The following is a 27,444-nucleotide window of genomic DNA, read 5'->3' on the forward strand; positions in this document are numbered from 1 at the left end:
GACCCACTGGAAATGGCTAACACTCAAGGGATGGTGGCCTTCTAGGGTCAGCAGACCACCATATCTGTGGCTGCTTTTTAGGTCGAGCCTACAAGCCTAGACAGTGCGCATGCACTGTCTGCAAGACTTGTTGGAATGAGTATAGGACTTTGCTCCCGTCTGCCTGCCGCTTACTATAGGTTGAAGGCAGTGTCACTCTTGTTTTGGCAGCCCATATGTCACTTCCTGTACTTGGCTGAGGCACACCACCCAAGTACAGTTTAATTACGCCTGCATTGTTTTTCTGTAAGCACTTTTCCGCGTTTGCCCTTCACTTGGTCCTTACTTTACATAATCAGTAAATACAGGTAGTTGTGTCTTGTGTGTGTTTTGTAAATTTTTTACGCTTTTTATAGCAGAAAATCGACCCAGGTAATGAATCTTCAACATACTACAATATTCACTCCACTCCGGGAAACTCACCTCATAATGATTTGCAGGCATTCCTTTTACAACACATTTTTGGCCATAACTCCGCCTGTGCTGGTCCTAGGGCAACGGGACCACCGCCAAAACATTTAGAACGATGTGCTCTTTGTGTCCATGCCATCTTGTGGGTCACACTAGGTTAGAGGGGGCCCAGAAATCACAACCTCTTCCACTATTCAATGTATATGTAAACTCTATTATAGCTTGAACTTTTGTTTTTACAGCTGAGATGAGTTTGTGTTATAAAGGCCTTGTTTGTAATAATATTCTCGCAGCCTTGCTTGGCCTGCAAATGTGTAATGCACTATGTTCTCCAAGGACTGAAAGATTATAACTGCCCCAAGGCTCTACTGACTCAGTAGGCTTCACAGGGACATTTAGACACGACCAGTGGTACTGCACCTTCTGCTGTATACTCTACGGGGACATCTAGCCAAGACCAGTGGTTTCGCACCTTCTGCTAATGCATAACCACAGTTTATTTCTGATAAAGGTTTAATGTACAACATGGCTAAATATTTCAGCCACTGACTTCACAGTTAAATATTCAAAAGGCCTGCTAGGCCTGAAAATGTGTAATACACTATGCCCTCAAGGGGCTGATTATATGGTTACACTGCACTGTTTTTTGGCATTCTTTTTTCATGTGATTATGCCCTCTTGGAGCTGACTATATGGTTACATGACCATGTTTGTTCGGAATGCTATTTTTAATGTGGTGCTCTGTAGGGGCTGTTCGGACCATTACAGTCTAATGCCAAGTGTATGAAGGAATGTACAAACACAGTTTATTTCTGATAAAGGTTTAATGTGTGGAATGGCTAAATATTTCAGCCACTTCACTGAGGACCTGGTACTTCTCCAGCCGTTTCCAGGTTTGGGAGACAGTCTGAGCTTCTGATGTCAGAAGTTCTGGCAGCGTTCTGTGACACTGTACACTGAGTGCTTTTGGCTCCAAAGGGACATTAAGCCACAACCAGAGGTACTGCACCTTCAGCTGTTGACTTTACAGAGACATCTAGCCACAACCAGTGGCACTGCGCCTTCTGCTATTGACTGTACAGGGATATCTAGGAACGACCTGCGCACTGCATCCTTGTGCCGCTGACTCCACAGTTAAATGATATTTAAAAGGCCTGCTAGGCCTGAAAATGTCTAATACACTATGCCCTTAAAGGGATGATTATATGGTTACACTGCAATGTTTTTTTATTATTCTTTTGTATGTGATCATGCCCTCTAGGGGCTGAATGTATGGTAAAATGAACATGTATCTTCCGAATGCTGTTTTACTGTGGTGCTCTGTAGGGGCTGTTCAGACCATTGCAGTCTAATGCCAAGTGTATGAAGGAAGGCACAAATACAGTTTATTTCTGATAGAGGTTTAACGTGCTACATAGCTAAATATTTATAAGGTCCCAAATGTGAGGTTGTCATTATCATTTATAGTACCAACAGCTCTAACTCACCCTAATACGAGACCTTTTGCATTGCAAATGCTTGTTAAATAAAGCTATTTTTTTGTATTGCAGCCCATTTTCCTTAAGGGAAAACAGGATGCATTACAAAAAGAAAGCTAAAAAGTTTTCTTTTCATTTTTTCAGAGTAGGCAGCGGTCCTTGGGATAATATGTCTATGATAGATAGATGTCTAGATATGTCTAGCGCCAAAATATGAATATGGAGTTAAGTTTGCGCCGGATTTGCGTCAAAAATACTTACACAAATCTGGCGTCAACAGAGTATAAATATGCCCCTAAATGTAATAAAAAACAGACAACAGGCCTTTTCCTTCTGAGCACCAAGAATATGAAACAACATCCCAGTATCCATCAGGACCACCCCAACTCTGCTTCAATTTAAGAAAGAATGGAAGACCCACCTTTTTAAAGAACACACATCACAGTGCATTAACCATCTACAACGGTCTGATGCCACTGCTGTGGATGTGATGCCACAGCTTCTGGGGCAGTCTCACTGTTGTGGGTGTGATGCTGCTTATGCGAGAGTGATGTCATTGTTGAGGGTCCCAGGTCAGTACTGTGGGTGTGATGTCACTGCACGTGATGTGATGTCAATACTGTGGATATGATATCACTGCTGCAGGTGTAATATCACTGTTGCAGTTATGCCTCTGTTGCAGTCATGATGGGGCTTGTTTGAGTGTTGTGTCACTTCTGCTGGCATGATGTCACTGCTGCAGTTGTGATGTCGCTGCTATGGGTGTGATGTCACTGTTGATGGTATAATGTGACTCCTGTGGGGGTAATTGACAAGGATGGGATGTCACTGCTGCAGGTGTGATGTCGCTGCTATGGGTGTGATGTCACTGGTGATGGTATAATGTGACTCCTGTGGGGATACTTGACAAGGATGGGATGTCACTGCTGCAGGTGTGATGTCGCTGCTATGGGTGTGATGTCACTGTTGATGGTATAATGTGACTCCTGTGGGGGTAATTGACAAGGATGGGATGTCACTGCTGCAGGTGTGATGTTGCTGCTATGTGTTTGATGTCACAGTTGATGGTATAATGTGACTCCTGTGGGGGTAATTGACAAGGATAGGATGTCGCTGCTGCAGGTGAGATGTAGCTGTTTCAGGTGTGATGTCACTGCTGCAGCTACAGACTGCTTCTAAGTGAGGCAACAGACCAAGACAAAAATGTATGATTTCTATTCATTGAAATATATTTTGTAGGGGCACAGATGTCACGTGAGATTGTTTCCGTCCGTCTGGGCTCTGCTACATGTCCATCATTAGGGGGGTTATTCTAACTTTGGAGGAGGTGTTAATCCGTCCCAAAAGTGACGGAAAAGTGACGGATTTACCACCAGCCGTATTACGAGTCCATTATATCCTATGGAACTCGTAATACGGCTGGTGGTATATCCGTCACTTTACCGTCACTTTTGGGACGGATTAACACTCCTCCAAAGTTAGAATAACCCCCTAGGTGTCTTATGGCCCATTTGGCCACAGTGATCACGTCTGGCGCAGAATGGACACTGCAGAGAAATAGGTTTTTTGCCTCCTTAAGATGCATCTGGTGGAGCAGATGGAATCTCAGAGGAAAAAGGATACAGATTTTATGCAAATGGCCTCATTAAACCCGAGCTGGCTGGGGGGGAAGCGACAGAGCGGAAGATGAGCAATCTGCATAGAAGGCAGTTTTTAAAGGTTGCCAAAATTAAGTAGGTACCAACATATCAGTGGCCTTTGATGTACTGCACCTCAGGAAGTCCTTTCAGTCAACTTGTGGGACAAGGAAAGGTTGAACGGACCTTGATGGGCAGTGAACCTGCGCCAATACAACGCCAAGGTAAGAGCTGAACCCAGTCAGCTGACCAACTCCCACAACTTGCCTTAAGTGAGGTGATGAAGTGACTTCCTCTTGGGTGTGGGTATCTGCGGCTGGCAGCCAGTTTGGCATTCTTACTATGAGACAGCAGGGTATACATTTGTCACAATTCCAGGGGCAGCTATGTCCCCCACTGCGCACAGTTATTCTGCCATGTTTGCGGTGCTTCGAGACTTTATTTTCATATTGAAATGTGCAAAAAAGGCAGACTCTGCAGGAAGAAGTGTTGGCACCATCACCAAAGGGATTCGAACTGAGGCCATGTCACCAAAAGAGCCTTAGGACAGGTCTTTATGTTCAGGAAACGCCCCGCTGCATGACCGGATTTGTAGTTCTCTACCTTACAATAGGATAATCTATCTCTCTCCAGTGCCACAGCGCCTGCTCCATCAATGCAAGCTATGCCCTGGGGCACTTGAATCTAGGGTAAAGCCAGCAGTGATGCATGGCCCTCATGTTAGTGTTCGTGAAATACATTCAGTGCAGGAAACCCCTAGATCTGTGAACACTTGCCTGGGACATTCTGGGCTGTGAAGAGCCATGGGGGTCCTTCACAACCAGCAAAAGGTCATTGCAAAAGTCTCTGCGGAGCCTTCGCTGCCCACTCAAGGAGGGCATCTGATCTAGCAGAAAGGCCGCTGACAGAGAAGCCAGGCGGCCAAGGGTAAGCATAGCTTCCTCGCTTGTTCACAATCTGGGCAACTGTTGACATCTCCGTAAGCCTCAAGTTCACTACTTGGCTAATTTGGGAGTGCCTGGAAGTGAGTCAGTTTGCAGTGTGTGCTATACAAGCAAGCTGAGTATTAGGCAGTTAGGCCTGGTTTCCATGGTGCCAACTGCATGTCCATGAGGAATTTTGCCTGTTTTAGTAAAGAGTGGAGTTTCTCAGTGTCTGCTGTGCATGTAGCGATGTGTTGCTTATGATGAAGCTACGCGTCTGTATTAAAGGGCTATCATGCTGATTCAGTCCAGAGCACAGTATAGGGTCAGTGGTCATCTCTGTACTGGATGGTCTGAGAGGGATGACGCAGTGTCATCACATCAACTTGCTAGATCTGTCAGCAGCTTTTGGCACCTTCGGTCTTTGCCCATGTTTAGCTGATTGCTAGAAGGCGCTCACTACAAGTGGCCCATTCTTTTCCAATCCCTGTGCAAATGACTGTTTACATTGAAATCAGAATTACAACTGTTGTGGTAGTTATGACATACCGTGCAATTTCCTCAAGTAAACTTCAACAGGTGAAATCTGCCACATTTGTCCACAGGAAAATGCACTGGAAATACTGAGCACCAAAGTCTGCATGTTATGCTCCATTTTGAAGAGCACAACTTGCAATCAGCAATAATTATTGAAATTCTAATCCTCGTGGTATCATATTGTAAAAAAGTACAATAACAGTCGCTGTGACAAATTGGGTTGTTGTTTGAGTAGGGTGTTAACCCTGCTCAAGCAACAGCCACAACCCCTGTCAGGGTGAACCACAAAAGCCACTGAATTAACCTGTGCTTAACCGTCTGGTAGCTTGGCATATAAGCAGTCAAACTTAACTTAGAGGCAATGTATAAAGTATTTATACAACAGCATAAAAACAGTAAAAAGAAAAGTGAAAACACGAAACAAGAAAAATCCCACACCAACTGTAAATGTAAAAAATGTATTTGACACGAAAATGAAAAAAAATCCAATTAAAACCGGAGTTATGACTTTTTAGAGGTTCAAACTAAAAACTAGTGCCTAAAAGATCAAAGCGCCAACCACGGACATCTAGTCTCGCAAGACCGGTTCGAAGTCTCCAGCGAGATGAAGCTGGGGCCTGTAGCTGACGAAATGTCCATGAGCCCATACCCCCCTAAATGGCATGGGGCCACTGAACAGGATTTGCTGCAGTAGAGAAGAACACAGCAGGAGCTGCTATGAGGTCAGGTTGACTGGGGATGCATCTTGGGCAGATAGACAAGCAGGTTGGTCCCAGTCTCCTCTCAGAGCAGTTTTACCCAAAAGTCCCAAGTTTTAGATTTTTGGCTATCTGGGCATCTTTAGCACAACCACCAAGGGTCCAGGACTAGAGGGACACCACATGGGAGGTTAGATCTCACTCAGGCTGGGTCCAGGTGCGGGTTCAAGATGGTTGGAGCCTTTTCTGTCACTAAGGCTCTGACCAGGAGGCTAGCCAACTAGCTCTTGGAGGCACTCTAGTAGTCCTGGGTTCAGCAGTAGAACAGCGCTCAAAAAACAGGATGAGCCTATTATCGTCCAAGGCAGGCTTCAGACAGCAAAGCAGTCCTCCCAGATTCAGCAAAGCAGTCTTCTGAAGTACACAGCAGCAGGCAACCTTCAGAGAGTCCTTCTGCAGGTCCAGAAAGTGAAACGGAAAAGTGGGTTTGAGGGTCCTATTTTTATACCTGGTGCCTTCTTTGAAGTAGGTGAAGTTCTAGAGAATTTACTTTGAAGTGCTTGAGGTTTCCTACTTCCCTTGTCATAGCTCCTGGCTTTCTGCATGAAAAATGCAGGGGTGACAAGCCCTTTGTGTGAAGGCATAGCACAGCCATTCAGTTGCAAGTAGGGTTGTGCCCAGTTCAACACTCCCATCCTGCCAGTAATGGCCCACCCAGGCACACCTAATCCCTCTATTGTGTGGCTGTCTGGGAGGAATAAAGAAAGTCCAACTTCCATCTACACCCAGTCATGTGACACAGGGACAGGCTGCAGGCACCAAACATGGCAGGAAAATGGTGACTTTCTAAGAGTGGCATTTTTAAAATTGTAACTTAAGACCCAACTTTACCATTAAAGAGTTTTTTTAATTACAATTTCTCAGACACCAAACATGAAATGTTCACCTATTCCCAATCAAATAATAATTAAATGTAATAAGGCAAACCAATGTTATCCTATGGGCGAGGTAGGCCTTGCAGTAGGGAAAAACAAATTTAGGGGGTTTTCACTAGCAGGACATGTAAAACTTAAAAGTACATGTCTAACCTCTAAATTGCAATATACCCTGCTCTATTAGCTACTTAGGGGAATTTTTATATAAAATTATGACGCACAATCGGCGCAAACCCTGCCCCATATTTATACTTTGACGTCCGACCCCGCGGGCGTCAAAATTCCACCATGTGCGTCATTTTTTGGAAGGGGGAACCAGCCTTGGGTTAATTATATGCAAAGTAGGCGTACCCTTCCAAAAAATGACTTTAAGGCCTGTGCCCCATATTTATACTCTGACGTCATTTTGACGCACAGGAGGGGGTGGGCCTTAAAAAACGACGCACAGCCTGATGGGCGCCGTTTTTTAACACCTGGGTCAGGGCAGGCGTTAAGGGTCCTGTGGGCTCGGAAGGAGCCCAGAGGTGCCCTCCCCTGCCCCCAGGGACACCTCCTGCCACCCTTGCCCACCCCAGGAGGACACCCAAGGATGGAGGGACCCATCCCAGGGAAGTAAAGGTAAGTTCGGGTAAGTATTTTTTTCAGATTTTTTTGGGTGGCATAGGGGGGCCTGATTTGGGCCCCCCTACATGCCACTATGCCCAATGACCATGCCCAGGGGACATAAGTCCCCTGGGCATGGCCATTGGGCAAGGGGGCATGACTCCTGTCTTTGCTAAGACAGGAGTCATGTCAATGGAGGTTGGGCGTCAAAATAAATGGCGCAAATCCGGTTTGAGGCCTGAATTTTGCCTCAGACCTGACTTGCCCCATTTTTTGACTCACAACCCTCTTTTCCCCTACGCCGCCGCTGCCTGGTGTGAGTCATTTTTTTTTACGCACACCAGTCCGCAGCACCGGCTAACGTCATTCCATAAATAAGGCGCCCGCATGGCGCTTTGGAATGGCGGTAGCCGGCGGTAAAATTTTTGACGCACAACTGCGTTGGCGCAGTTGTGCGGCAAAAAGTATAAATATGGGCCCTAGTGGGTAAATTATATGCAATAAAAGGGGAGTTTAAGGTTTGGCAAGATGGTTATATTGCCAAGTCGAATTGGCAGTTTAAAACTGCACTCAGGCAGCAATGGCAGGCCTGGGACATGTTTTAAGGGGCTACTTATGTGGATGGCACAGTAGGTGTTGCAGGCCCCTAGCCTCAACTACAAGAGAGTTACTCCTTCAAATGAACAAGGGACAGGGTAGGTATCACAAGAAAACAAATTAAGTTCCCTTTCATGCCTCAAACTTCCACTATAGGTTCCGCTTGTAATCCTGGATTTACCCCGTGTTTAATATTTTTATTTTTGCGTTTTCACATATTCTTAATTTTCAAACGATTCAGGGCAAATACTGTTACTTGTATTAAAAATTGTGTAGTCTCACAACTAAGTTCTTCAAAAACAAAATATATATATATATATATATATATATATATATATATATATATATATTCCATGCAGTCACATTATAATCCACAGTCCAATGAAAAAAATCTTAATATACATTAAAAAACATTTTTCTATATTTTTTAATTACTATTGATATTGTACTTTACAAAATATAAAAAATCAACAAACACCATTAAAAAGTGAAAAAGAATCTGTCAAATAATCTGTCCACTAGCAGCATTTAATTTACAGGCTCTAGGTATATGGTACATGGTACATGGTATATGATATAAATAAATTAAATATGCCAATTAGGTGTAAGCCAATGTTATCACATTTTGAAGATTGCGCACAAACACTTTAGCAAGGGGTTAGCTGTGATAAAGTGTACAGAGTAATTTGGCCAACAAAACAAAATCATCAAATAGGAGGATGAAGGCAAAAGGTTTGGGGGAAGACCACCCTAAGGCTGACAGGTCTAATAATAGCCTTCCCATTCGGACCACACGTAATGAGGGCGTAAGTTGCTACAACAGTGTCCAGCCAGGTTTCATGTCACAATTATTCACAATTTGTAAGGTAAGCAAAAAAGCAATAAATTAGTAAATACAATGGGAATACATATCTTATAGTTCTGTGAATATTTGCAAACTTATTGAGGGAGACAATGTGTACTACAGAATTGCTTTTTATGTATATTTATGACATTAAATACAGTCATCCATAAAACATATGTATATTATACTGAACTACCATATACTGAACTACCGTATGAGAGAACCAAATGTAATCCAGCATCAACAGAAGCAAAGAAATCTTTGCCATTGTGAAGGATTTTACCTCACCAGCAACATCTCCAGCTTGATTACCCCTCTCACAGGGCGTTTGCAATGATATCTCTCAATTCTTCAGTAATAAACTCATAGCCATTTACAGCAACTTCAACCTGCAACCAGACCGGACAGACCTTGCTAAACGCCTCTTGATCTTATCCAAAGAACCAATGGTAACCATATGGCCGGTCATCACCTTGGAAGAAACCGCAATGGCCCTGAAGTTCATCCACTTAGGGGCACCCTTTCACCCCCTGCCCCCTCTATGCCTACTTCAGAGGGTTCATCAGTGCCATGCTCACACCCATTTTGAATAGCTCCACCTCTTCTACGACCATCCCAGACACCTGGAAACACACAACTGTCCGCCCACTGCTGAAGAAAACGTCCAACACCCGCCAACTACACATCGATCTCCTTGCTACAATTCCCAGATAAGGTTTTAGAGAAAAAACATCAACAGGTGCCTTACCGAATACCTCAATGACCACTAACTCATTGACACCAGTCTGGTTTCAGACCCAACCACTGCATGGATACTGCCCTCATCACCACCACAGATGACATCCACATCACTCTGGATGGAGAAGACACAGTGACCCTCATCCTCCTATACATCTCGGCAGCATTTAACTTGATCTGTCACCCCTCCTCGACATATCACTTTCACAACATCAAAATCAAAGGATACACACTCCAATGGATCTGCTCCTTCCGGACAGGAAGGACCCAGACAGTTAGCCTGGCACTGTATACCTCGGACGCCCAGTACCTCACCTGCGGAGTTCTGCAGGGTTTCTCCTTGAGCCAGTCCCTCTTTAATGTATACATGATATCTCAAGCCAGCATCACCTGGTCTCACGTCATCAACATCACACAGCTGATTTTCTCCCTCACAGGCAAGACGCACAGAACCCGGTCTGATGAAGCTAAAGACCTTGGGCATATTTATGAGAGGCTTGTGTTGCCAGAGCATCAAAAAAAGCCTCTCAACTATGTCTATGAGGTCATGTAAAGCCACTTTGTGTTGCTTTGAATGGCCTCATAGATATGGAGTAAGACAAAGCAGCGCAGGTCACTGCATTGCTTACTCTGGGCCAGGAAGGTGTGCCAGGGGCGTTGCGGTAGGTTTTCTCACACAACACCCATGGATTTTGACCCTGCCTCAAATTTACTTAATGATGTAAACCTGAAACAGCGCCAAAACCTTCGCCTCCACAGACCAGGCGTAACATTTTTCCTCTTTTCATGTGTGCTGCATTCTGCAGCATGCATGGAAAGAGGAAAATGCCTCTCTGGATTGTTTTTGTGCAGGAAGGAGTCTCTTCCTGCACAAAACCAATCCAGCATGCAACGCTGACATCCTTTACCATAGTGCAAAGGTACCTGTGTTGGTGCTAGGCAGCCACTTGTGCATCAGCACAAGGGGAAAGGACAATAAAGCATCATATTCCATAAATTAGATGCATTCCTACCCTTTCAGATTAGTGAAGGGCAGCGTGGCAAGAAGACTGGCGTCGCTGCACTACACCAATGCCCCGTAAATATGGATCTTGGCTTTTTGAGTAGTACCTCCAGGCCCTACGTTTGGCTAGACTCAGACCTGCTCAGCACCAGAACACCCTGCCGTGTGATAGTGTCCAGTGCAAACCTGATAACATAACATGCAAGAAAAGTGCTCAAAGGTGTGAAGTTGAAAGTGAGGAGGACGACTGTAGCAAGCCTGATAAAGGTGACCAGATCGAAATGGAAACAGTCAAAACATCATAAACTGTTATGAAATTGACCATCCTTTGTTGGTTTGCAAAGATAAATGGTTAAAATCTCTCATGGCAATTGTGTTTTCATACCACCACGAAGTGTTGATGGCGTTTCAATCCCAAATTACCTTAAATGATTTCCATTTGCACACTTCTGAAAACATGGCTATTTTTCTACAACTTGATTCCACTCAGCTTTTTTAAGTAGACCTATTCTTTACAGTACACAACACACACTTAGAGTGGGGTTTTTGTCAACCCGCTGTTCTTGATTGGTGGCTTTGGTGTCTATCTCAGCTGTCTGCTCTTTATTTGAAGGCTTTCCTCCATATTTTTGTGCGGGTTCCCACCCTGGAGAATGTTGGTGTCATAGTCTTCGGACTGAAAGATTTGCACAGCATATTTCAGGGACTCTATTTTTAATTTGCTTTTTGTGTACTCCATGGAAGAGCATGTGTTTCCTTTCTGTCCCTCCTATTTTTGTTTGTGAGTACACTTTTCCACCTGCGTACTTTAGATTCATATGGTGCACGTCTTGGAACGATTTTCCTTTCACGGGAAACACAGTGTGCAAACGATTTCCGCTTTATGCCATCACCATCACAATGCCTAGGATGCACATTAAATGCTGAAGAAAGCAACTTTATGACAGGAATAATATTTTGTGCATTAAGCACATAATGTACCTAGGAGGACCATATTATCTCAGGGCCATCATAATGCACAGTATACCCACAATGTGCTAGGCAAATACAGCATATGCTAGGTTTGCCATAATATCAGGTCCTTTAACGTCAAGGATAGCCACCCTTAAATCCCTATGACAAGAATCAGGGCTACACAATGACAGGACAGTCTACCTTGTAAAGGAGCAGGGAAGCCAAGAAATCGATGGCCCAGGATTTTGGAGAGTGATAGCCTGCAAATGCTATGTGGTGGCAGCTGCCAGTTGTTTGGGATGGCTACCACCCACACCTCCCCCACACACACATACACCTCTGCCCACATAGGTCTAAAATGCTGATCAGGAAATACTAACTATGTTCAGTACATCCAGTGCTGCAATATCCCCCTCAATGACCACAAGGTAGCAGTGAAGATACATGGTTGCTGCAGTGACCCAGGAAAGCAGTGCATTCCTCCTCAATGGTGAGTGAGCCTCATACCTATACACGTCACTGTGACTGACAATGTGGAGCCTAAAATACCTAGCCAATCAATATGCATCTTCCAATAAGCAGCATGGTAAGTGACCTCAGATTGTAGGCCTCTGCTGTCAGTCACACTGGCTGTTAGAGCATATTTGCACTGCATTGTGCTAGATAATTTATGGCCATAATGCCATTCTCAAGTCTCTGTATAGCCAAGAGAGGACACTTGGTACACCATAACTGCTGTTACCTCTGGCCGCAGGTCTCAATCAGAGGGAGCAGACATCTAAAGTGACACCTTTCTCAGTGGCAGAAGGTGGTGCTGTGCACCTTCTCATTGGGCTAAGCACCATACCCCTGGGCCCATTACAGGCTTGTGTATGCCTCAGTACTTTGAACCTTGGGTGCACTGCAAATAAGGACAAAGGTACCCGTTAGCGAAAGGCAGAATGAGGATCAGGATGGAGGTGCTTTAAGAAGGCACTTTGGATGTCTCTGGAATGTAATACCAGGGTGCATGACATCTCATTACTTGAGTCCCAGTTCTTGATGCAGGATAGGTATATTGGAGAAGCTCTACAGGGCCCTATTTACAAAGTTCCCTGTTATGTCAGTGGCAGACGCCGGGGCTGGAATTAACAGTACTAACCAGTATTTCACCATTAGCTAACGGGGATCACATAGACCCAGAATTACTGGGCCCTTTATGCAACTGAGTCAAAGCAGGCTCCCCTGTGTGCTGAAGAAGTAGGTGAGGTGGAACTGACCTAAATCTTTGTTCACCGCCGGGCCGTGGAGCCCCAGTGGTTTTACCTGGTGCATTTCTTCACCTGGTTAAACTCGACTCAGGGGCTGATTTAGAGTTTGGCAGACAGGTTGCACTGTAAAAAACGTGACGGATATCCTGCCCACCTTATTACAATCTCCATAGGCTATAATGGGATCGTAATATGGCGAACGGGATATCTGTCACGTTTGTGACCGAGTAACCCCTTCCGCCAAACTCTAAACCAGGCCCTTAGTGTTTCTATTCACAGGACTCTGGGCTTTGGGAATACTGGGAGTGGCTAGAGCTATATGTTCTTCAATTCCTGAGATACCGCCCCAATTAGCTCATAACGTGGACCAAGCTCTCTCAGTACCTGAACACCAATGTAGGAACCATGCCAAGAGTCAGGTGCATTGCATGAACTCGTTATGTCTCAAGAGTGGAATAGATTTCCATGTTACACATCAGAACAGATGTGCATTATTGGCCAAATTTACCCACCACAACTGACGTCTGAGCTTATATGCAATGCAGCGTATCAACCATAGTTGCTGTGCCACTTTGCATGAAAGGGAGAGAGCAAAACAGAGCCCCATGTCCTACAGTATGGTGCTGTTTCTTCCCCTGCGAACACTCAAGGCTGTTTTGCTTCATCATGTCAGTTTTGTGATGCAAACCAGGTGCAAAATATTAGCAAATTCCTCCCAGGTGAGCTTTGGTGATGCCTCATTACTAATATCAAAGCATTGTGTAAGCTACAAAAAGTTTGAGAGCTCTAGTGATGCCACAGTAATGGTGATGACCAGTGTACACGCCAGTAGAACAAGTATATCCAGACAAGATTAAGGGAGACATTCAAACTGTGTGGCACCCTGTGGTTGAGGATGGAGGCTTCAGACAGGAAGTGATCAATCATAACTAGCTGGCCACAACTGTTGAGGAATGGCGTAATCAAATCTTTAGTCCCTACTACATCTGTGCTTGTATCAGGCATATAAACAAGTAATTGATGGTCATTGTCAGGTGTAGAGGAATAGAATAGTAAAATCATGGCCTTAGTCCTATCTGTTGAGTAATTCTTCTCTGATGTTGTGTGCATAGCGTTTCTGTTTCTAACTCTGGGGAGAGCATGGACTGGAAGCCGTGTGGTCCATCATTAACTGCAGGTACAGAGTGAGTTGCAGAGTTACCAACATTGATAGTGACTTTACAAAGTGCAGTTAGTGGAGAATCATCTCTAGCTGAACAATATGTTGTGATCCGTTTTTTAAGACACGCTTTCAATACTGCCCATTGAGTGCAGCGAAGGGCCACACTGGTAAACAGAAAAGGATTGATGATGTTGGAGATGGTGGGGTTCAGTGCAGAGGTGTTGATGTTTACAACTTAAACAGTTCAGATGTCAGTTGGGGTGAGTGACATGTTGAAGAAGAAACACCTTGCAGCAATGCCCTGGGAGTATTCAGGTGTGAAACCCAGCAGTATTGTTTGTTGCACCTGGGATGAGGCTACAGATGGGGTGTCTGTAATCTCTGAATCATAGCCGAGAAGGAGCAAGACCTTGGGGCATGTGCCGAGGTTAACAGTTCTTTGTAGAGTTGAAGCAGGTCTGTGGTGGAGACTGATGATTCCTCCATGTAGGTTTACAGGTAGGCGCATGGGTGCTGATCGGTGGACTATGTTGGTGGCCTTAAACATTGAGAGTGGAGCTGTGTGGTCAGTCTGGGATAGGGATATATCTGTTGATTCCTCCAGGGCGGTAGACCTGTGTTTCAACAGACAAAGTTAATCTGCGCACGAGCTGTTACTTTAGTTGTTATTATGTTTTGTCCCTGTTAGTCTGATGGAGGGTAGGCTATTGAGAGTTGTAATGGTATAGCTCTTAAGGGAGACCAGAATTTTATCAGAGGCGGACGACGTTCCCAAGAGATCATGGGTGAAGAGGTCAAGGTTGATTTTCTCAATTTCTTCTTGTAAAGGTTAGTTCCAGTATAAGGGCTTGCTTGTGCTGGAGAGCATCCTCTTTGATACTTTGTTTCATCTCTCTCTCTCCTGTCTACTTCCAGTTTAGTATTGAGAAGACGACAGAACCCATCCAGCCGAAAACCCTGCTGAAATTCCCTAATATCTATAGCCCAAAGCTGGCAATGACCTTACCAGAATTAATCAATTGTGCTGACATTAGGAAGAATCCAGCGACTGAGACTCCAGTTCCAGCAGATGAGGACATCACTAATGGGCAAGCCAGAAAGTCTCAAGAAACGGGAGAGACTTGTGATCTACCATCGAACAGTATGTGGCCTCTGACCATTTCTAACAATTAGTATGTCACAAGATTTGGCTGTACCCAAGTTTTGTTTTAGCTTTACCTTTCTTGGCATTTTATTACACATGACAGTGACAGAAACATGTAGGGCGAAGTGATGTTTCAGAGCCCATGTCCAATGATATAAGCTGGTAATAACACAGTTGTAGCCCTCAAGTGTGCCCATGCTCCTGGAGATGATGGATCATGAGCCAGCTCTGCAGGCTCCATTCATCTGTATGTGTAATGAACTGCAGTTCCAGTGGAACCCCACACTTCTAGTGGGATAATCAATAAATGAAATGGGGGCACAGGTGGGGAGAAAAAGGGAGGGAGAGTGAGGGACCACGTATAGGGGACAGAAAGATGATTATTAAGTAAGTAGGAAAAGGCTGCTATGGGACAATGGAACTAAAAACACACACTGAAGAGCAGGGGGTATGCTTTACCTGTGGTCAGGTCATACGATTGAGCCTTCTGTGCTATGTATCCTCGAGGGGTTTAACTCATGTCCCCACACCAATGTAAAACCCATGAGCAGTCTCTTTGGCTCATAAGTGGGTATTTATACTTGAAGAGTCAGTTGCTGCAGGGAAACGTTGAGATGAGTTGTTCTACAGGGGCACTGCTCTTTTTCTGCCACCCTCACAACCTAAGATTAGTATTTTCTCCCCCATTCTCTAAGAATCTCCCCTGTTTAGGGAATACACAGTTTATCTCAGTTTGTGTGGGTCAGCCAAGTACGTTGAAGGCCCCAACTGAGTGAATTGCTCCAGCTTTTCTGCTGCACACTGCCTATCTTTGCCTCTCTATACTGCCATCTATCTGAGTTTTCCTGATTGAAGTCAGTGTTCCTCAGGCTTGTGTATTTTTGTGTTGAATGTTCCTGGGAGTACACTTCAAACTCTGGACCGGTGCAAAGGAGGGTCCTTTAATTTCTTTAAATGGCTCTCCACTCCGGTGATTTGTGTAAGCTGTGCCTTCTTCCCCTTAACATTGTTGCTTCCTTGCACACAGACTGCCAGGAAATCTGCTTGTCCTTCCTGTGGCTGCCTTACTTTATCTCAAGTGCTCAAAGTTCACAAAAGGACAGGAGGTGTCTCAATCCATTGTGCCTTGTTGGAGGCACCCACTGCTCAGCATTACCAGTGGTCTCTTTGTGGTACTCTTCATATGGGACAATCATGTACCTCTATGCTGCCTTGTGTCAGGCTGCTTGAAATGTAGCCGAGCCTTTCACTGATGTTTTCAGTACCACACATGCTCCTCTTCTCCGAATTTTGTTATATTGTTCAGTCCACACTGGAGTACAGATTTCTTGGTTTGGGTTTAGTTCTTCTCCCCTCTGGGCACAGATCCACCAGATACCAGTAGTGTAGCTGACAGTCTCACTGTAGATGTGTGGGTGAGGGTAGTCCACCACCACTCCTTCTCCACCATCCAAGACAAGAGTGACAGTCCTCAGCTGCTACTGTGTCCTCCAAGGAATGGAAGGCCATCTCATTTGTGATCAGTTAGCACTCCATTACAGGCTTTGGTGAAGGAAGGACCCCTATTTTTTCTTCAAATTTCGACCTAGCAGTCCTTCATTGAGTGAGGGCCAGGAGGGTGCCCCAAATAACAAAAGTTCTGGAGTAAAAACTCTAAATATAAGGTTTAGAAAGATTTCCAAAAGATTTTTGCCAAAAAGGCAGAGCTCAGTGCCCCGTGAACCTGTTTGTAGGCACCAGAAAAATTAAATGACCTGTCACCTGTGAGGGAAGATGAGATACAGGGGGTACTGTGAGGTTCTTACAGGCACAGTGCCAGGTTTCTAATCTATGCTCTGCACTGCAGCCTATTAGCTACCAATGTCTCATATTCCCTTTTTTTCCTTTTAAAAAGGTTTATGAAAGATTTCCTATGGCCACCTTTTTATAGTGATACATTACAACTGGCTTCTTTTTAAAATGAACATTCAATGGAATCCGGCCCTTTCGAGCCTTCTTTAGGCTGCAAACGCATATATAAATTCCTATGGTACAAGTTCTTGTCATACAAATACGTATACTTTTTAAAGTGCTCCGGGATCCACATGTGTGTGAGACTATTCAGCATCTTGATGAGATTTCCACTGGAAAAGAAACAGGATTACAGGTGAGTAACTTTTCCTTTCTTTGCCTCCCTGAACTTTCACTACATCATCAGATACGAAGCCAGGCACCCGCCCACACCTCAAAGTTGGGTACATAAGTGAGGCAGTACCCGTCACCAACTTATTTGTGACCATGGCCTACTGTTGGCAGCTAGAAGAATCTCACATATCTCATCTAATCCTGTTATGTTGGATGCAACACACATGTTCACTACCAAGTAGATACGCCAGCCCAGAACAGATGGGTAACAAGTCCAACTTTATCAACTTTATGTTTCTGACACTTGCTTGTGACTCTGTCACACATGCAACTTCCGTCACATGTGAGGCATCAAGATCCAGCCACCTTCAGAAGGTCACACATATAGGTCTACCGTATACATGCAACACCAGCCATGAACATAGACAAACACCAAGATGATAAAGCATCTCAAATCACTTTAACACTTCTCTATGACCCTAGGATACCTACTCACAAAGTCATGGTGGAAACAGTGTGTATGGTGCCACTCAGAACCTCACACATTTTACAACTTCTTCCATATTGAACACTTCACAACCACACACTTTACCAACCCTACCTGCAAGTCAATGCCTTTAACAAAAATAGAAACCCAGTAAGCACAACATAACCACGCTAGTGAAAGTAGTAAACTCTATGCAGGCCAGATACAAAGAGCAATCCTCATATTCACCTAGTTCTGCTGAACCTCTAATGCTCAGCCGATGAGAGACTACTTAGTGTTCTCCATGGTTCATGCCTGGCTTTGAACTGTTACCCTCTGGTATTGCTGTGAATTTGTCTGAATGAATGGGGAAGACCAGAAAGTGGACAAGTTATATTCAGTCTGGTGAGAAGGTGATGGTAGATGTTCTCTTAGGAATCACCCTGGGCATTTGGAATACCAGTTAAAGGTTTACTACTTGGATAGGAGCCAAAGATGTTTCCTGGCTGTGTGCAAGGTCCTAGGCACCTCCCAACACCTTAACAAAGGAGACCACCTTCTAACCCTACCTCGGTGGTAGCCCTATTGTTATGATTTGCCTTTTCTCACTCATTCACTGACCTGCTGTAGACTTCAGCTCCAGACAGCTACAAACCATTGTAGGAAAGCACCCTCTTTTTGGCATGGCTACCCCCACTGTTCGCCTGCTATCAGTATTCTTTCACTGTTTTCACTGGGATCCTGCTAACCAGGACCCCAGTGATTGTGCTCTCTCCTTCTAAATTTGGTTGCTCAGGACTTTGGTCACCAGACATTTTGCATACGGGTGTCACCATATAAGTCCCTAGTATATAGTACTTAGGTACCAAGGGCACTGGGACACCCAGGGTTCCCCATGGGCTGTAGCATGTATTATGCCACCCATCAGAGCCCATGTAAAATGTGTCTGCAGGCCTGCCATTTCAGCCTGCGTGAAAAGGTGCATGCACCCTTTCGCCACAGGTCACTGTAAGTTACCCCTATAGTAGGCCCTTCTAGCCCAGAGGGCAGGGTGCAGGTACCTGTGTGTGAGGGCACCCCTGCATGAGCATAGGTGCCCCTACAAACTCCAGCTCCATTACACTGGACTTCGTAAGTGTGGGAAAGCCATTTTACCAGTGTACTGGAATGTTCAGCTACATAATGGTAACTCCGAGCCTGGGCATGTTTGGTATGAAACATGTCAGAATCATACCCCAATACTTTTGCCAGTATTAGTTGCATGATTGCATGTACTCCGGGGGCTCCTTAGAGGACCCCCAGCATTGCTCCTACCAGTCTTCCGGGGTTTTCTGGGTGGCCCGCACTGCTGCCACCACTCAGACAGGTTTCTGCTCTACTGATGCTTGACCAGCTCAGGCAGAGGAAGGCAGAACAAAAGATTTTCTGTGGGAGAGGGAGGTAACACCCTCTCCCTTGGAAATAGGTGTTACAAGGCTTGGGAGGGCTTGCCTCCCCAAGCCACCAGTTTGCTTTGAAGGGCACATATGGTGCCCTCCTTGCATAAACCAGTTTGCACCAGTCCAGGGACCCTCAGTCCCTGCTATGGTGTGAAACAGGACAAAAGAATGGGAAATGACCACTTCCCATTACATTACCACCCCATGGGTGGTGCCCAGAGCTCCTTGAGCCCCTTGATTTTGCCATTTTGAATCTAAGGTCGGCAGAGGCCCCTGGGAGCATTTGAGGGGCCCAATCAGGCAGGTGATGTCACAGTCCCCTTCTGACAGGTGGTCACGTCGCAGGTGACCAAGCCCCCTTTCTGTGCTATTTACAGTCTCCCTTTTCAGTAGGTCCTCAGATTCGACATGCAAGATTACAGCAGGATTCCTCTGCATCATTTACTTCATCTTCTGGCCACCAGAACTAAAACTGGAATCTTCAGGAAGCAACAATCTGCCACTTCAGCAACGACTCCACTTTGCAACATTGTGTCTCCAGCTATTTTCAGCAACTGCAACATTTCCCTGGCTGTTTATCCTCTGAGGTCGACCAGACTCCAGCCTTTATCAAGAAGTAAGAAGCAATCTCTCTTGAAGTGAAGCAATCACTCCCCTGCATCTGCAGGCACCAACTGCAAAGATGACCGGCTGCGTGGACCTTCACTCCTCCAGAGCTATGTGGATCCTGCATCACAGGTGGTGGTCTGGAGTGGTCCCCTTGGTGCTCTCTGCCAGGTGTCCAACTTGGGGATTGGAAAGCCTTGGCCTCTATTTGCAGGACAGTGCCCCTGTGCACCACAACTCTTGCAGCTTCTAGGATTGTTTGCTCCTCTAAAAGGGGTCTTCAGGCTTCTTTTAGCCCTGGCCCCTAGATCTTCTTCCTGCCAAGCACAGTCTCCTCTCTGCTGCTCCAGCGACCTGGGACTCCTCTTCATGTGTGCTGAGTAAGCCTTACTGTGACTGCTATGCCTGCTGCCAGTGGGTTGCCTGTGGGGGCTGCCTCCTCTTCTTGTGGCACTCCCAACTGCTGAGGGTCGCCCCGGAGTACCCTAGGCCTTGCTGGCCCTCTTCAGCCTTGCAACTCGCCTTCTTCCTCTCTTGTATTTGCCAAGGTGGTTCTTCAGCACCACTGACCCACTGCAACCCAACAGCTGACATGGGACACCATCTGCATTAATTCACGGACTCCTCTTCAGCTCCTGTGCTGCACAGATGGCCTTCTTCATTCACTGTTGACCTGTTCCTGCATCCACAGAAGGGTGGGTAGAGGCTCTGGCCACTACCAGACACTTTATCACGAACTGGACTTGGTCCCCTTCCTTTGCAGGTCCTCTTCTGCCAGAATCCACCTTTGGGTTCTTAAAGTCTTGTCTGGGTCTTGCACAATACTTTTCCCAAGTTCTTCTGTTAGTTTTGGGGTAGACCAGGCACTTACCTCTGCTCTCCTGGTCGCTGGTGGTCACTCTGGTACTCACCTATCGGGGTTCCTAGTTCATCCAGCTCTCCTCTAACGATTCCACCTGCTTGGGTGGGGGAATGTTTCTCGCATTCCACGTTCTTAGTGTATGGTTTGGCCCTCCCCTAGGGCCCACACTATTTTCTATTGCTTTTGCCAATGCCTATGCTTTTTATGATCTCCACTGATTACTATTGTGTGTATAATAGTGTGGTTACATACCTCCAGTTGTGGGGAACTGCCTAATAATATTCTATTGTTTGTGTTACCATGATAAAGTACCTTTATTTTTGGAACATTATGTGGTTCTTTCATGTGTGATAGTGCTGTGTGACTGTGGCCTTAATCTGATGGAATGTTTTGTATCAAACTTTTAAATTGACTGTTTAAAATTGGCTTGCTCTTGGTCTGTCCTCCTTGTCAACATGGACATTTTATCTCCTTCCACGTACATTTAGTTTAGCTTGATTTTAATAACACTTGTTGCTGATATAGTGATTTTAGCCATAGGTTATATTTGTATAGACCATGGCACTCTCGATCCAACAATAGGGGTGTTGTTGTGAGGTTATTTTAGCATTTAAGTAGGCACATTTATTTTAGCTTGGGTCTGAGGCCTGTGCCCCTCACCTAGTCACTTCTTATTTTATTCATATTATTATTCTAGTAAGGCTTCATTTTAGTGACAATGTTTTATTATTTTATATCACTTGCCACTTCCACGCAGAATTGTTATTCATTTCTCTGCACAATATTTCATCCTGTGGCTCACTCCAAGACTATACACAATAGTTTACTGGGTATTGACAGTCCAGAGAGTGGGATGTCTACCTAACACAGAAAAGATGCATTATCAGATCTTGGCAGTTCTCAGAACCACAATATGTTTTAGTATGAAACAACAGGCTGCCCAAAATAAGTCAGAAAGGACATTCCAGCCAGCCTGCCATCTCATGCTGCTCATTGTCACAGTTTCTGCTGAAACCTCACGCTTCCTCTTTGTGTACGTGGGAGGATGCCCAGCAGACTAACAGACCACTTTGCTACAACAGGTATGGGGATTGGGTTCCATTCCAGGACTAGATTGGTGGATTAGGGCTACCACTGCTATTTGCTCTCATGTAGAAACTTCATTATAAACATGTTCATGCTGGCGGTCAAAACACTGACTGCCAGCGTCCCCGGATCCCCGACGGCTATATTAGGAACATTCCTGTGGGCCGGTGGGCGGAAACATTGTTCCTGGCCTGGCCAGGACATTGACGGCGGCTCCACATGGAGCCGCTGCCAATGCCTCTGTGCGGACGGTGCAGCTGCATCTTTCGCGCAGACTTGCGCGATGGGGCACTGCACCAGGGCCCCTGCACTGCCCATGCCAAGTGCATGGGCAGTGCAGGGGCCCCCAGGGGTGCCCCAGTGCACCCCTTCCGCCAGCCTTTCCCTGGCAGGGAAACCCGCCAGGGAAAGGCTGGTGGCTGAGGAAACATTATCCGAGGGGCAGCACCCTGCAAAAGCCCATTGAGGCTGATGGTAAGCAATGGAAGCCTCATTTTAATGCCTGCTCCGAGCAAGCATTAAAAGTGCGGAAAAAAGTGACACAAAAAAATCAAATTTGTGCCTATTTTTCTGCCCCCCCCAACAGTCAAACGCCCCCTTTGCATACATTATGCCTGGCGCAGGCATAATGTAGCGCAAGGGGTTACAAAGTGGTGCAATGCATGCATTGCGCCACTTTCTAAATTTGGCGCTGCAAGTTTGACGTCATTGGGCGACATTAGCATTAAAAAAATGACGCTAACGTGGCGCAAGGAGGAGCTGAGGGCTCCTAAATCTGCCCCTTAGTGTACTAATGGCATTGTCGTCAGGGCGGAGAGGTAGGCATGTTTTTAAGTTAATGTTCAAAAGCTATCATTTGTACAGAATCCCTCTCAATTTAGTGTTATAATCTTAACGCGAAGCGCTTCAGCGCATTAAAGAAATATTTTTGGGGACCTTTGAAGAGACTCCATCATATATTTACTCGATGAATGTTGCAATTTAGATGCCGAGCTGTATTTATAATGGTTCGGCTCATGCACACCTGCACGGGCTCTTGGGCCCAAGCTAGACCTATGGCTCTACCCGATAACTAGTTGGCTCGCACAGCTGCGGCGCGAGGATGCTGTCGGGGATGACACGTGCCTATGAATACTGACCAGTTCTATATTCAGTAACAGACATCACAACCAGCTGTATGACAGGGAGCTGAGAGTAAGCCCTCGTAACTTTGCTAGGAAGCACTAAAACCCCTGCCAGGGCACTTTGAGATGGGCCCTCAAAAATGATTATTTTTATCATTTGGAACGGGTGACAAAATGCTACGTAGAGAGGCATACATTTTAGAAGCTGTTCTACTGTTATATTCCGGGGTCTGGCAATGTTGCCTGCGTCAGTAAACCACGCTTGTGTTGGGGCACAGGTACTAACAGTACAGCGGGTGCAGTGACACCGGGAACTAAGGTGCCATTGCACCCAAATGATAGCTTTTTTTCTGCTTCCAGACAAGGTGATCGGGAAGTGGGGCATCCAGGGTTGGTGCTTTTTTCGGGCTGGGGGTGGGGAAGCGGGGGTCTCACTGGCTCCACAAGGTCCGTCTCCCATGATCGCAGGATATTCTTGTGATTTCAGGTAGACCTGATTTCTCCGTCTTCTCTGCTGCCTAATGTCCCTCTATCCTACAGCAGGTGCTGAACGGAATACAAATAGCCCCGACTCCCTCCCCACTGCGCGTGAAGAGCTGCGGCTGGCTACTCCTCGCCCCCTCATCTCTCCTCAGCCGTCCAGGAAATCTATTTTTAGCCCCGGTGCTGAGCAGCAGAGCCGGGCCTGGCACAGCGCCCGGACCTGAGCGCAGACAGGAACAGCAACTCATCTCACCGGCCCCGGGGCGAGAGCGCAGGAGATTTTTTATTTCCCCCACTAGGGGGGGCGTAAAAAAGTTTGAGTACCACTGGTCTAAGGCATCCATCACCGGCCGCAGATCTGTTTATAACTCCGGGCTCTGGGTTTGTAGGTCTCCGACGGTGAAAGACCATCACATTACAGGCGCAAATGAGGCTGAAAATGTAATACCCATTTAAAAAAAAGTGGTGCTGCACTAGTGCACCGTCGCTTTTTTTGCATCCTTTTTTGCCCACCTCCATACACGTTGTGTGCGAGTCATTTAAAATAAGGCGCACCATGGTGAGGGTAGGGGGCAATTGCGTCATTTACATTTTTTTTTACGCTATTGGTGTACTCGGCAGGAGTAGCGCCATATGGACCTATTATAGATAACGGCATGCCCCCTTTTAAAGCCTACTCTGTGCATGCATTAAAAGTGCCGAAAAAATGGCGCAAGGAAATCTTCTAGACTTCCTTGCGTCATTTTTTGGGCTCCCCTAATGGGGGAACACCCCCCTTGCATACATTATGCCTGACGCAGGCATAATGTGGCGCAAGGGGTGACAAAGTGGCGCAATGTATGCATCGTACCACTTTGTAAATATGGCGCAGGGAAAATGTCACTTTAGCGCCGCATTAGAGTACAAAAAATGATGCTTTGAGGGTGCTAGGGTGCCACTAGGGGTTCTTAAATATGCCCCTTTGTGCTTCAAAAGAGAACAGTGCAGAATACCACATTTAAAAGAGTCTGTGCACATTAGGAAGTCTACGTACCCTGCAGGACATTTTTCTAAGTGGAAGCTGACAATAGCCCAAAAAAAACTTGTCTCTCACCTGCCTACATGCTAATGCATTACCTACACTATGTCACATCTGCTACACTTGCTCTACATGTCTCATGCTGTTACTAAACTCTCTTTACATGTTATCGTTACAGGTCCTTTATAGGTTACATGTTTCAGCTGCTCCCCTTTCATGTGATAAGATACTGCTACATTAATTTACACATGTCCCTTACACGGCATGGCACATTCCCAGCTTCTTCTGACTGCATGCGAAGTGTTACAAAATCACACCCCTGTGTAGCAAGGCATCTCTGTGTAGGTCTGACGTAGGCCAAGACCTTTTAATTACTAAAATTATATGTATGATATCCCTATGTAAAGGGGCTTTCCGCCACCTCTCTTCATCCATTCGTCTGCTGTTGAGTCATTCACATTTTGCCTCCCTCACTACAACAAAAAGCTTGGGGCAAAGTGTTGGCCAACTTCAGCCTCTGGCTAACTTAATTTTGAGTACTGACATTTTGTTCTTTCACATGGAGCACACCCCACAAAAAATTAGGGCCTGATTTAGAACTAGGCTGTTGGGTTACTCTGTCACTACGGTGACGGATATCCAGTCTGCCGAAATCTAAACACCATAGGCTATAATGGGATTTACATTTTGGCAGATGGGATATCCATCATCGTTGTGACGGAGTAACCCATCCACCAAGTTCTAAATCAGGCCCTTAGTTCTCTCTTAGGGGGGTCGCCATTGGCAGTCATAAGCACTCAATAGTCCCTCAGTATGCTGGAGCAATTCTTTACAGTATGTCTTCTTAAGTGTAGGTGTTCGACTTTCTTCAGTAAGGCCTGGAGAAATACTTAAGACATTAATGTTCTGCAGCCTATTAGTAAGGTTACATTGACCAAATGATTCAGATTGCATTAAAAAAAGGACAATACATATATAAAAAAGAAATCACACAAATTAACTGGAATTGTGATATGTCTGCCTACATTTTTTTCAGAAAACCCATCTTAAATGGAGAAAGATGACAGAGTAGAGGACAATGTAGCCCTATAGAATGCCATTATGTAGATGTGAAATCAGCATCTGCGCCTTTGAGGGCTTATAGCCCACCAGTGTCCCATAATGCTCAGCAGGTGTCAGTTGCCTCAGTTCTTTTTTCATGCTCCTGGTGACAGGATCTTGGTGCACTGAGCTTCGCCTTTTTGTTTTTTTCCTTCAAAAAGCTCACTAGGAAACATCTGACAACTGTTTTACTCAATGGGTTTCATCTGTTTCAGTATTTTGCTGTCATTTTCTGACAGAAAAGAATGTTCCTTAGTCAAATAAAATGCCATCTTTATTTTACATGTGTCCTGCCTGTGGAAGAAAGAAAGCCAAGTCAGACCCTCATGACGATTGAATCATCTGTCTTTCTGAAATTCACATTCTTGACAAGTGTTCAGTCTGAAGGAAGTTTTCCAGGTGCACCTGAGGGAAAGGGAGAAGATTTGCCTCCAGGGAGCAGAGGTGTGGCACATGCAGGCAGGAGCAATCTGAAGGTGGGACATCAAGGGAGAGAGGAAAGGGTCAGTCCTTTACCAGGGCTTTTCCACCTTCCTCTGAGGACTCCAGGTGTTGGAGATCCAAAAAGAGAAGCCTACATCAAAATTGTTGTCATCCCAGGTCAATGTCGAGGGGATTGATGTCAAGACAATATACAGCACCTACATGTTCGCCGTTGAGAGCTCAGTCGACATCAAAGAGGTGACAAAGTTCAATGTCGAGACATAGGAGGTCGACGTCGAAGGATACCATGACGTTGAGGTGTAGGAGAAGTTCAATATCAAGGAGTATGTCAAATTGAGACATAGGGAAAAATCGACATCGAGAAGTCTATCAACATTCAGACATTCCAGACCTGTGAAAAAAGTCAGACAATCAAGAGCAAGACATCTAGCATCCACTTCTGACTGTGAATACTCCAGGGTGTATTCTCCGTTGCTGCCTATACTGCTTCCAGACTCTCCTACTCCTCCTCTGCCACCTCTTCCAGCCCCTCTTCCACCTACTTCACCAGCGCCTCTTCCCCAACCACAAACTCTTGCGGAAGCTCTTCTCCCTAGACCTCTACCTTCTCCTCAAAGATCAAGACCTTCTCATTTCAGATCTCATCAGCATTTAAGACAAGCGCATTGAGACATCGGCATCAGTCTTGACATTCCTCTTCACGGCAATCTTCTTGCACGCACATCGCCATCATGCATCCAGGTTCAAATCTAGAACACGGTCAAGATGTTGTCCTACCTATATCTCTTATTCTTCATACAGCGCTGAGATATATATCTCCAACACTAACTGATTCTCTCTAATCATGGTTCTCTCAAGTGCATGACATTAACATCTTTCAAGAAGTGTAGGTGCGAGGGGTATTGAAGTTGAACATTCCAATGCCTGCTCCAACTACATCAACATCAAAATCTTTGAGATGCTTCACCAACGGCCAGCATCCAGACCCTTCCTACAACTGGTGCCAGGTCTGTTGGGACCAGCCATGGAACTGTTCCTTAAATCGGCTGCAGCTGAATCAGCTCTGTTGAGGCTCAAGAGAAAGTATAGGTCTCCAGAACAGGGCCCACTGTTTCTTCATTGAGACCCTCCCCCTAGTTCAGTGGTCATCTAGCTGCAAATAAACTACATTCTACTACTCCTTCATCTACAGTTTCACCAGACAAAGAGAGTGAGAAGCTAGATTCAGTGGGGTGCAAGGTGTGTGGTACAGTTGACACCACCATGAAAGCAGGAAGTGCATTAGCCCTGCTGGGCAGATATGACAGAGCCTAATGGGACTTCTTGCAACCGTTTGAAGAAGATCTCCTGAGACAATTTACAAGATGATTTCCTAGAAATAGTAGTTGAGGGGATGATGGTTTCCAACCAGGTATTTAGTGCTGCTGCAGATTTTTCACTACTGGCAGATCAAAGGTACTGTCATATGTTTGCCCTTAGACAAGACACTTGGCTTTGTCTCACAGCCTTGAAACAAGAATCCCAGCAGCGCAATTTTATTCTTCGCATCTTGATAACACCTAAGTCATACCAGTGATGAGATGGCTTGCATGAAGTCCGAGATGGAGACCTTTGAAGCAGTGGGTCTAGAGATATGCAAAGAACAACGTAGACACACGTACAAGCCTTATGAACAATGTTTCTACCCACCAACGGTTCAAACCCCTCAATGGTACCAAGGTCACCACAAACAGCAGCA

General features: G+C 45.5%; 1 protein-coding gene across 1 annotated transcript in view; it reads left to right on the forward strand.

The window, feature by feature from the left end:
* The window catches only part of SYT13 (synaptotagmin 13), a 236,283-nt gene that overhangs the window by 53,689 nt on the left and 155,150 nt on the right, over positions 1 to 27,444 (forward strand). The window contains exon 2 of the mRNA XM_069221782.1: positions 14,725 to 14,950. Within this exon, the coding sequence (XP_069077883.1) occupies positions 14,725 to 14,950 (226 nt within the window). The remainder of the gene's footprint in view (positions 1 to 14,724; positions 14,951 to 27,444) is intronic.

Source organism: Pleurodeles waltl, chromosome 3_1 (genome assembly GCF_031143425.1).
Source record: "Pleurodeles waltl isolate 20211129_DDA chromosome 3_1, aPleWal1.hap1.20221129, whole genome shotgun sequence".
Lineage (NCBI taxonomy): Eukaryota > Metazoa > Chordata > Amphibia > Caudata > Salamandridae > Pleurodeles > Pleurodeles waltl.